This window comes from Suncus etruscus, chromosome 18 (assembly GCF_024139225.1).
Source record: "Suncus etruscus isolate mSunEtr1 chromosome 18, mSunEtr1.pri.cur, whole genome shotgun sequence".
NCBI classification, from domain to species: Eukaryota; Metazoa; Chordata; class Mammalia; order Eulipotyphla; family Soricidae; genus Suncus; species Suncus etruscus.
The window spans coordinates 58623193-58634850 of NC_064865.1; the positions used below are offsets into that span (position 1 = coordinate 58623193).

General features: G+C 33.9%; 1 protein-coding gene across 1 annotated transcript; it reads left to right on the forward strand.

Moving 5' to 3' along the window:
• Nucleotides 1-2271: 2271 nt before the first annotated feature.
• LOC125995940 (olfactory receptor 14J1-like) lies at nucleotides 2272-3240 on the forward strand. The gene has a single exon (XM_049764888.1). The coding sequence runs from the start codon at nucleotides 2272-2274 to the stop codon at nucleotides 3238-3240; it is 969 nt and encodes a 322-aa protein (XP_049620845.1).
• The last annotated feature ends 8418 nt before the right edge of the window (nucleotides 3241-11658 follow it).

The following is an 11658-nucleotide window of genomic DNA, read 5'->3' on the forward strand; positions in this document are numbered from 1 at the left end:
TATGTAATAAGATAATAGGCTTCTCTTTAAATATAATGCTTTAATATGTAAATGAGATATATATTCCATGTATAATTAGATACAATATATTATTTCTAAGGGATATAAACTATATAAATATAAGTGGAAGCCTAGACATTACTCAGTTCTGCAGCCATTATAATAACAGTAGTTATAAATTGGAGAGTAAAATCAAACATGAAACTTGGGGTAAGGAGGCACTCTTTCATGTCTTTAAATAAAGCTTTCTTTGGTTCCACACAGCGAAATGTGAACATTCTCTAAATACAAAGAAATAAAAGTTTCTAGAAGCCATAAAAATTGACCTGGTGGGTTTTAGTTGCAAGAAAAAAATGAGTATATGTGTCCTTTTAATGATTAAAAATATACAGAGTTAGAGGAGCATGCATGGAGATATGCACCTGCACAAGTCTTATCAACACATAAATAAGATGATTCCGTTTTTAAATAGGTTTGAGTCAATGTGTAAATAGATGGCCTCTGTTTTAATCTCATATTTGAACAATTTGAACATATTTGAACAATATACTTCGATATATATCTGGAGAAGATGATAACCATTATTGTCAATTTGAAGTTTAGTATTTCATTTCATTCATAGAATTAGTGCTGCAAAAAAGAAAATGGCGAATTCATTTGTTATTGGTTTGAAAGCCAATAGCTTATTAGTAATAAACGTAATTATTAATATTCTGTTTAGAAATAATTGCATTTTATGTGGCTAATTGCTTTCTGCTCTTTAGTTTCTTTCCATTACATTTCCGATTTCACATTTTGACATCAGGTATATCTAAAATAGTCCATGCCAGAGAAAAATATCACCCTTTAATCATATTTTCAAAACCTGCTAAAGATATTATTTTTTAAATAGTTGTTATTTTACAGTTAAGATTACCAATCGTGTTGTATAAAACCAATTTAAGATAAATGTGTGTTTCTTAACTATTAGATATTGACTTAATTAAAAATTTGCTTAAATATAACTGCTTTATATAATTATGTGGGTTCTTTTACACAAGGTACACACAAATGAAATACACACTACTGTATGGTTTATATGACTTTATTCATGTAAAGATTATAGATTTTAAACCTGGTGAATTTATGTTGGTACAAAATTTTATTTCATAATTCTTGCATTTTATTAACTAGATAGTCAGATAGGTTTTCTAAAGTACTTACAAGTTATGTATTTTTATTTCAGTGTTATTCTTGGCAAAATATATCATTTTCTGATGACTTGAGTTATTTCGTCTCCATGATTATTTAATTTTATCTCAAAGGAATTTCTAATTAATAGCACAAATGTTACACTATTTTGTTTTAAAACTCTTGAAATAAAAAATATTAAATTCATTTTTACTAATATTTATATTTATTAATCTTCATTCTACCTTGTATGTTATTTTACTGCAAAAATATATGTATATCAGTTTACTACATTTATCACTGAGGACAATCAAAATAAACCATTATCCTTATTTCTTTTCCTCCTTCCCTTTTTTTATGGTAATCACTAGAATTTACACAAATGTTAGGGTTTGTTTTGCTGATGTTTGTTAGTTTATTTGCTTTGATTATTAATATTCCAAATAAAAATGAAACAATCTAGTAATTGTTCTAAAGTCTGAGGAAAGAATGAAAAAAGTCTTTTTACATGCATAAATATTCTTCTCTAAAATCAAATCATAATTTTAATTATTGGCTGATATTAATTACATCTGTTCCTTTCATATATCTGAAATATATATATCAGATCACTGTTTGTGAAGACATCCTGTTTTACAGATCTATCAAACTAGGTATATAGACCAGTGAGAATCCAAAATTGCTGAAAAAATCATAATTGTAGATTAAATATTTTAGGTGATAAAAGAATGACTCATAGTCATAGTAATAAAATTGCTTAGTTTCATATAAATGTTAGCTTTATATAAGTACATTTCTGCTTTTAAATGAAATGGAGAGGCAAAACTTCATCAACTTTTTAGTTTTATATAACTATATTTATATAACTTCAACTTCCAAATTAATTTTATTGCTGAAAAAGGATAATCAAATTACTTAATGTGATCACCTTTATACAAACGACATAATAAGATAGTTATGATGCTCCTTTCTAACAAATTTCTTAAATTACATGAAGCTAAAAAGTAATAAGTAAAAAGCTAAAAATAATAAGAAACAGAAAATTTCTGTTGAAATGTTTCAATTTGTTTTGCAGCCCACGTTAATCAGAGATGAAGGACTATGGCTAATCTCAACATAAGTGGGTTTGTTCTCATGAGGTTTTCCACCAATCCTGAGCTAGAAATCATATATACATCATTGTTCTTAGTCTTATACCTGTTGGCTTTAACTGGCAACATCCTCATCATCACTACCACTTCCGTGGATGAGAGTCTCAACTCCCCGATGTACTTCTTCCTGAAGCATCTCTCCTTCTTGGATCTCTGTTATATTTCTGTGACTGTACCCAGATCCATTTATAATTCTTTCATGCAGAGTGGCAACATTTCCCTCGGGGAATGCATAGTGCAGTGCTTTGCTTTCATTGTGTGTGGTACTGTTGAAATAGCCATGCTCACATTGATGTCCTATGACCGCTACGTGGCCATCTGCCTTCCACTGCACTATGACATCATCATGGATGTCAGAACATGCCTCCATGGAATCGTCAGTGTCTGGGTCAGTGGGACCATCTCTGGAGTCATGCACACAGCAGCAACTTTCTCCATGCGATTCTGTGGCCCCAAGATCATCCATCAGTTCTTCTGTGACATCCCCCAGATCCTGAAACTCTCCTGTTCTAATGACTACCTTGCTGAGGTTGGTGTCACTGTCTTTATGGGTTTCCTGTCATTTCTTTGTTATGCTTTTATAGTGTTCTCCTACGTGCACATATTTGCCTCTGTACTGCGGATGCCATCAGTGGAGGGCAGAGCCAAGGCCTTTTCCACCTGTCTCCCTCACCTTGCTGTTGTCATATTGTTTATGTCTACAAGTGCCTTTGAGTTTTTTAAGCCTCATTCATACTCTCCAACTGCTTTTGACATGTTTCTTACTATGATGTATACAGTCATTCCCCCAACATTCAATCCAATGATCTACAGCCTGAGAAATAAAGCCATAAAGTCAGCTGTAAAGAAGATTTTTCATAGAAGAAAAGAAATATTCACTTCTCTTTGCTGTCTATTAGGAGACAAATTCAAAATATAATGACTATTATTAATATAGCTGTTTGAAAACTTAAATTTTTTCACACCTTTTCCCAAATTTTTATTATTGTTATTCCATAGGAACACATTATTTGAATACTAATATTTAATATTTTTGCTCAGATTTCATTTAAAAAAGCTAGTAAAATTTAATAGGGATTGCAGAATTCTATTTTTTATGTCAGATGATTGGAATAAAAATATTCATTCATTCTATTTATAAGCACAAAATGGATTTTGTGCTTTGTATTTTAATATTGTCTTCAAGTTCTGGGTGAATGAATATTTCACCTTTTCAGTGACTACTCTTAGATATTTTATTGTGCATTTGGTTATCATTTCAGTGTTCATAGTTAAACTGAAAACACAATGGAGAATCTCATGTGTGGAGAATGTCTGAAGCCAAAAAATAAACAAACAAACAAACAAACCAAGTACGTCATGGTTCCAGAGACTCATGCAAGGAAAACTATCAAAAAAGACCATAAAATAAACTAAAGATAAGATAGGAGGTCTACAGAACTGCCTCAGTAGCAACATTTGCATAAGAGGTGTTACAAATGAGGAAAAAAATGAAAGAAAATAACTTACATATATGTGCTGATTCTGTTGGCCAGCAACGGACAACTTCCTCTTCCATGTGTGTTCAGGTACCAAGGATGTTTCTGCCAGCTGATGACTGGAAAGAACTGATAACGAGGAGTAATTTATTCTATTCCTACAATGCTTATGTAGGGCAAGAGGAAACAGAATATATACAGGGTAATAGGACATAGCAGAAGCATACCCCAGGGCAAGTAAGTGTCAGGAAGAAAATAAACATGAATATTGGAACTTAGGCATGCTTCCTGAGCAAAACTGTGCTGATAGTAATCTCTCCTTTAACTAGAGTTCTCTGTGTAAAAAAGAGGGATGGCCCAGAGTTAAGCCAGATAGGAATCACTAATCATGGGGGGATGGCACCCCTCTTTGTGCTGTCCTTCCTCCTCTCTTGATCAATGTCTTTCCAAAGCTTTTAGCCTCAAGTATAATCCCAGGAATAATCAATCTACGGGGCCTCCTGAAACAAGGAGTCATTGGGAATAACACCACAGAGTAGAACCAACATATATACATACATATTTTTTGGTTTAGGTTTGGGGCCACACCTTGCAGTACTAGGGGTTACTCCTGGCTATGCACTGAGAATTACTTCTGGTCAGCTCTGGGGAACAAATTAGATGCTGAATATCACACCCAGGCCTGTTGTGTGCAAGGCAAAAGCCTACCAACTATACTATTGCTCTGCACCCTAAAACAATTGACTGAAGATATAACGTGATCATTTTCCAATTTAAGGAAGAAAGATACTCAGACACAGGAAGCTCAGAGACCCTGAAAAAAGACTTTGAAAAATAAATTTTAAAACGTTATCCTAAGGAAATAGAAGCTACTGAGTTCACAAACAACAGATGCCAACATAGACGAGAGAGAGAGAAAACTAAAGACAAAGAGACAAACTGCAAATACACCCAGAATCCATACTAAAAGCTGTTCATACATTGCTTTATTTTGGTAATTTCCAATAGTGATAATGTCCTCAAGTCACAAATAAAAGACATAGCACATACATTGACAGGCTAAGACCATTCATTGCAAGAAGATGTCAAGGATCAATTCCAATACTTCATTACCCCTCAAGGTCTGATAGAAGGTGCCCCTGAACAGAGTCATATGTGGCCTTTGAACAGCACTGATTATGACTCAAAACCCACAAATAACACAGGTTGTTTGTTATTTTAATAGGTTATTTTAACAGGTTAAAGACACAGAAAGGTCCTATTCATCTGGAAGCAAAACAACTTGTGTTTCTTGTTTAATGGGAGCACATTAAATTTCAATGAGGGAGCCAAAAAGTAAAAGACATGTGCAGCCATGAGTATATCAGGAATAAAAATGATTTCAAACTCAAAATGGTAGATGAGAGATAATATTGAGATTATTTAATGATTAGGGATTTCTCCATAAAGAGTAAAAGGTCTTCATAAAAGAACTTAAAGATTATTTAATGTTGGTTATCCCAACATAAAACAAATAATAAGGTGACCCTTTTAATATTTATTTAAACACCGTGATTAGAAATATGACAGGAGTTAGGTTTCAGTCATATAAAGAACACCCACCTTCAATGGTGCAACATTCCCATCACCAATGTCCCAAATTTCCCTCCTCCCCAGCCCACACCCTCTTAAACTCTAGACAGGCTTTCTACTTCCCTCATTCATTCACATTGTTTTATAGTTGTCAGTGTAGTCATTTCTCTAACTGCACTCACCACTCTTTGTGGTGAGCTTCATTCATAAGCTGGATCTTCCAGTCCTCATATCATTTGTCTTTAAGAATTATTGCAAGAATGTCTCTCATTTTTCTTAAAACCCACAGATGAGTGAGACTATTTTGTGACTATACCCTTCTGAATTATTTCACTCAGCATAATAAATTCCATGTATATCCATGTATAGGAAAATTTCATGACCTCATCTCTTTTTTAATTTTTTATTTAAACTTTATTACATACATGATTGTGTTTGGGTTTCAGTCATGTAAAGAACACCACCCATCACCAGTGCAACATTCTATCACCAATGTCCCAAATCTTCCTCCTCCCCACCCAACCCCCGCCTGTACTCTAGACAGGCTTTCTATTCCCTCGTACATTCTCTTTATTAGGATAGTTCAAAACGTAGTTGTTTCTCTAACTAAACTCATCCCTGTTTGTGATGAGCTTCAGGAGGTGAGCTGTAACTTCCAGCTCTTTTCTCTTTTGTGTCTGAAAGTTATTATTGCAAGAATGTCTTTCATTTTTCTTAAAACCCATAGATGAGTGAGACCATTCTCTCTCTGACTTATTTCACTCAGCATAATAGATTCCATGTACATCCATGTATAGGAAAATTTCATGACTTCATCTCTCCACACAGCTGCATAATATTCCATTGTGTATATGTACCACACAGTTTCTTTAGCCATTCATCTGTTGAAAGGTATCTTGGCTGTTTCCAGAGTCTTGCTATGGTAAATAGTGCTGCAATGAATATAGTTGTAAAGAAGAGATTTTTGTATTGTATTTTTGTGTTCCTAGGGTATATTCTTAGGAGTGGTATAGCTGGGTCATATGGGAGCTCGATTTCCAGTTTTTGGAGGAATCTCCATATTGCTTTCCATAAAGGTTGAATTAAACGGCATTCTCACCAGCAGTGGATAAGAGTTCCTTTCTCTCCACATCCCCGCCAACACTGTTTGTTCTCATTCTTTGTGATGTGTGCCCATCTCTGTGGTGTGAGGTGATACCTCATAGTTGTGTTGATTTGCATCTCCCTGATGATTAGTGATGTGGAGCATTTTTTCATGTGTCTTTTAGCCATTTGTATTTCTTCTTTGTCAAAGTGTCTGTCCATTTCTTCTCCCCATATTTTGATGGGATTAGATGTTTTTTTTTCTTGTAAATTTCTGTCAGTTTCTCAAAGTAGTCTCTGATTAACCTTTGAATCTCTGCCATATCTGTAGTGATCTTCCCCTTTACATTTATAGTATGGTTTATCAAGTTTCTCTTTCTTTGTGAGTTTTGCCAATATATCAATCTTCTTTATTTTTTTCAAAGAAATAACTTCTGTTTTCATTGATCTTTCAGATTGTTTTCTGGGTTTCCAATTCATTGGTTTCTGCTCTAAGCTTTGTTATTTACTTCTGTCTACCTATTATTGGTTCTTTTTGTTGATCATTTTCTAATTTCATAAGCTGCGTCATTAAGCTGTTCAGGTATGCCCCTTCTTTTTACCTGAAGTGTGCTTGAAAAGCTATAAATTTTCCTCTAAGTAACCGCTTCTGCTGTGCCCCCATAGATTCTGATAGTTTGTGTCTTCTTTGTCATTTATTTCCAGGAAGGTTTTGATTTCCTCTTTGATTTCATCTTGAACTCACTGATTGTTCAGTAGGAGCCTGTTTAATTTCCAGGTGTTAAAAGTTTTTCTTGTGTGTCCCCTCGTAGTTCACATCTAGTTTTAGAGCCTTGTGGTCAGTGAAGGTAGCCTTTAGAATTTCTATCTTTTTGTTTTTATAGAGGTATGTTTTATGTGCTAGCACGTGGTCTATCCTGGAGAATGACCCATGTACACTGGAGAAGAATGTACGTCCAAATTCCTGGGATGAAATATCCTATAAATATCTACTAGGCCTCTTTCTTCCATTTCTCTTTTCAGGGCAAGTATAATATTGTTAGGTTTCAGTTTGGTTGACCTATCAAGTGTTTACAGGGCCATGTTGAGGTCTCCCACGATCGTGTTATTATTGATATCTTCTTTCAAATTTGTCAATAATTTATTAGACATTTTTCTGGTCTTTCATTTGGTGTGTATATGTTTAGTAGTGTGATTTTTTTTCCTGTTGCACATATCCCTTGATTAGTATGAAGTGTTAGTCTTTGTCCCTTACAACTTTTCTGAGTCTAAAATTTGTGTCATCTGATATTAATATGGCCAATACAGCTTTTTTAAGGGTGCTTTTGCTTGTATAATTTTCTGCAGCCTTTGACTTTGAGTCTATGTTTGTTCTGGCTATTCAGGTGTAGGCAACTACAACTATTCTTGTAGGCAACAGAAGATTGGTTTCAGCTTTTTGATTCATTTTGCCACTCTGTCTCTTAACTGCTGCATTTAGTCCATTGACCTTGAGGGAGATGATTATCATGTGATTTAATGTCATCTTTGTATATAAGTTTGGTGTATATTTGTTTTATATATAAGTCTGTTGATCTGTTTTGTCTTAAAGTAGAACTTTCAGCTTTTCTTTTAAGGCTGGTTTTGCATATGTAAAGTCTGAACTGTTGCTTATTCATGAACCTATGTATCCTTCCTTCAAACTTGAATGTAAGTTGGGTTGGGTGCAGTATTCTAGGTAAAGCTTCCATTTCATTCAGTCTTGTCACAACATTCCACCACTGCCTTCTGGCCTTGATGATTTCTTGTGACATGTCTGCTTTAAATTTTAAAAATGCTCTTTTGAATGTAATTTCTCTTTTTTATCTTGCTGCTTTGAGTATTCTATCCCTATCTGTGTGATTTGTCATTGTGACTAGGTTGTGTCTTGGGATGCTTTTCTTCCGGTCTCTTTTAGCTGGTTTCTTCAAGCATGCAGAATGTGGTTACATGCGGTCTTTTGCTCTGGGAGTTTCTCTGCGATGATGTCTTTGACTGTTGATTCTTTCTGGGGATCTCCTTCCTGGGCATCTGAATCCAATGATTCTTATGTTGTTTCTGTTGAGTTTATCAAAGACTTCTATTTTAATCTGTTCACATTCTTTGAGTACTTTTCCATTGTATGATCAGTTTTCTTAAGGTTCTTTTCCAATCTCTTCTGCTGTATGGAATTGTTCTGCATTTTATCTTTCAGTTCACGGATTCTCTTCTTGGCTGCTGTTACCCTGTTGGAGAGACTTTACATTGAGGTTTTCAGTTCAGCTTCCATGTTTTTCAATCCTGTTATTTTAGTTTGAAGTGTTCTGATTTCTATCTTTGTGTTCTCATCAGCTTTCTCTATGTTTTCTTTATTTCTATGAGGATCCTTCATATTTCTATTCTAAACTCCTTATCTGAGAGATTAATCGGATGATTGGTATTTTTTTGGTCATCAGAGCTATCATCTTTATTCTATATGCATGATGTTTGCCTATGAGTTTTTCCCATTCTCACACTTGTAGTGTGATATTTTTCTACATGTTATGGTTAGTAAGCAAGAGTGCTCCTCTGGAGCCTCTAGTAGACAATTTACACTGGTCTTTCTTGGCCTTGGAGAGTTTCAGCAGACAAAAGAGAGGAGGAATAGGAGAAAGAAACAGATCCTTTCAATCTCTCTCCCTGTTGCTATGCACACATAAGGGGCCTGACACCTCTTCGACCTTCACAGACAGAGGTGTTTACCTTTCTGCTGGGGCACCTCTGGAAGAGTTTTTGCTGGATCTTTCTTGGCCTTCCTAGGAAATTTTCAGGAGACAGAAGAGTGACTTTTAATGAGACTTTTAATGAATATTTTGACTTCTTGGCTAAAAATAAAATTTATTTGCTATGTAGGAATCAAATTAGGAGATATTTCTTTGCTTCATTTTTTGTGGTCTACCAGTATTTGCTCCCTTTTCTTAGAAATGGAATTATTAGATACTGTAATGATATAACAAATCAAATTAATATCTAACCAATTAAGGGTTTTTGTTTGTTTTTTGTTTTTGGGTCACAGCTGGTGGTGCTCAGGGGTTACTCCTGGCACTATACTCAGAAATCACTTCTGACAAGATTGGGGGACTATATGGGATGCCAGGATTCAAACCACTGTCCTGCACGCAAGTCAAAAGCCCTATCACCATGCTATCTCTCCGGCCCCTAACAATTAAGCTTTATATTGAGCTGTGTTTATTGGATAATATAAATTTCAAACAGAATTTCAAACTAAATTTTAAAAAATAATGGATATTCTGAATTCCAAACACAAACTCTATGGTCAGGTGCATGACTTAATGGGAGAGGACTTTCTTGGCATATGTGAAGCTGTTAGTTTGACTCTCAGAACAGCAAAAATAAATAAATAAATTTAATTAAAACAGAATTAATTTCTTCACATTTTAGTTCAATGCACACAACTAAAAATTAGACCCTAAGACCACTCAGTGTTATCATGAAATCAAGTCAGATCTATAAACCCCAGGAAAACAATATAATTTGCAAGTTAGTACCCAAAGGTAATTTTAAACAATGGAAATGCCTTGAGCACACAGAAACTCTGCTACTACCAAAGAGACTTTAGGGTCTAACCTCTGGAGTTCAAGGATGTATTAATATGAATCATTTTCCCTCTCCATTGGCAGGTTTTCATGGAGGGGAGTGAATAAGAGATCAGACCTGCAGCTAAGGGTCCATTGCTGATATTGACACTTGTCCTTGTGTTAAAAATAAGCTCCAGAGTGTTCTCTGAATAATTTCCTGAGATGTTAGGAAGTGTACTGAAATTATTGAAAGTTGGATTAGTCATTGACTTGTAAAACTTTACATAAAATGCAAGAGTTCAGATGATTTCAGTGGAAATGAGAACTTCTAGAGAAAACTGGAAGTTCCTTTTCTACCATTACCAAAATTGCTGTGGAATAAAATTCCTCCTTCCTTAGCAAATCCTTCCTCCCATAGCCATGGTACAAAATTAATGTGAACATATAAATGAATAATACAGTGAAATAGTTTCTATTCTGATCATATAAATAATTATATATTTATTATTATTATTTGTTATTATTCTTGTGTTCTATTTATTCTTTTTTGTATCCTATAATTGATAATTACAAGAGATATTTCAAAAGTTGTGAAAGACTTTCCAGAGCGCAGAAATAAGTTGTTTATGAGATAAACACATTTTATACAGAGAATATATCAACTGTGTGTGTTTGTGTGTATGTGTGTAATTAGAGATTAAACCCAGACCTTCACAAGTACATCATCCTGATTGTATCCTCACAAATACAATCCTCAGTTCTTGAATCAAATATTTTGGTATAAGATGATGCCCAGCAATCAATCCCAAACAAAAGTGTTCCCCATCTTCCTCTTTCCGTAAATCTCTCTGATACACATCAGAAGAAAAAAATCCCTTATGAAGTTGAAGTTCAAATAGTTTAGGTTCATCCATGGCATTATTGTTGTAGAGTGTAAAAGGAAGACTAAGTTTGCTGTTGATCTATGGCTCAGGCTAACAATCTATCAGCAATAAACAATTTTGCATAAAACATTTAGAAGTAATTACATTGTATATGTCTAGTTGGTTTCTGCTCTTTGTTTTCTTTTAATTACACTCTTGATTAAATATTTTGAGATCAAGTTTGTATAATGTAGTCTAGTTCAAATAGTGACTATATTTCAGAAAATATTTTTTCAGAAAATATACTTTCAGAAAATATATTTCAGGAAACATTTCAGAAAATAATTGCTCTTCAATCATATTTTCAAAGACTTCTAAAAACCTTGCCATATAAAGTTGTTCATTTACACTTAAGATTGCCAATTGTCTTGTGTTGTATCAATTTTAAATAAATGTATGTATCTTGAATGTAATTATTTGACTTAATTAAAATATTGCTTAAAATATAATGTTGATTGCTTTTAATTATAAATGTATATTGTTCCTGTTATACAGCTTCAGCTCCTGTCATATATCTGTAGCATACTCAGGACCTACTCATGCAAATATCCTGTTCCACAGATCTATATGATTAGATAGAAAGGCAAATCAGAAATCATAGCAGCTAAATATTTATGTAGAAATATTTTGCAAGATAAACATTTAAGGTAAATAAAACTGAATAATTTATAGTCACTTTCATAAAAACAGGTGTTAATTTCCTGGC

Coding starts and splice junctions, on each gene's coding strand:
- LOC125995940 (XM_049764888.1), top strand. CDS start 2,272: ATGGCTAATCTCAACATAAGTGGGTTTGTTCTCATGAGGTTTTCCACC.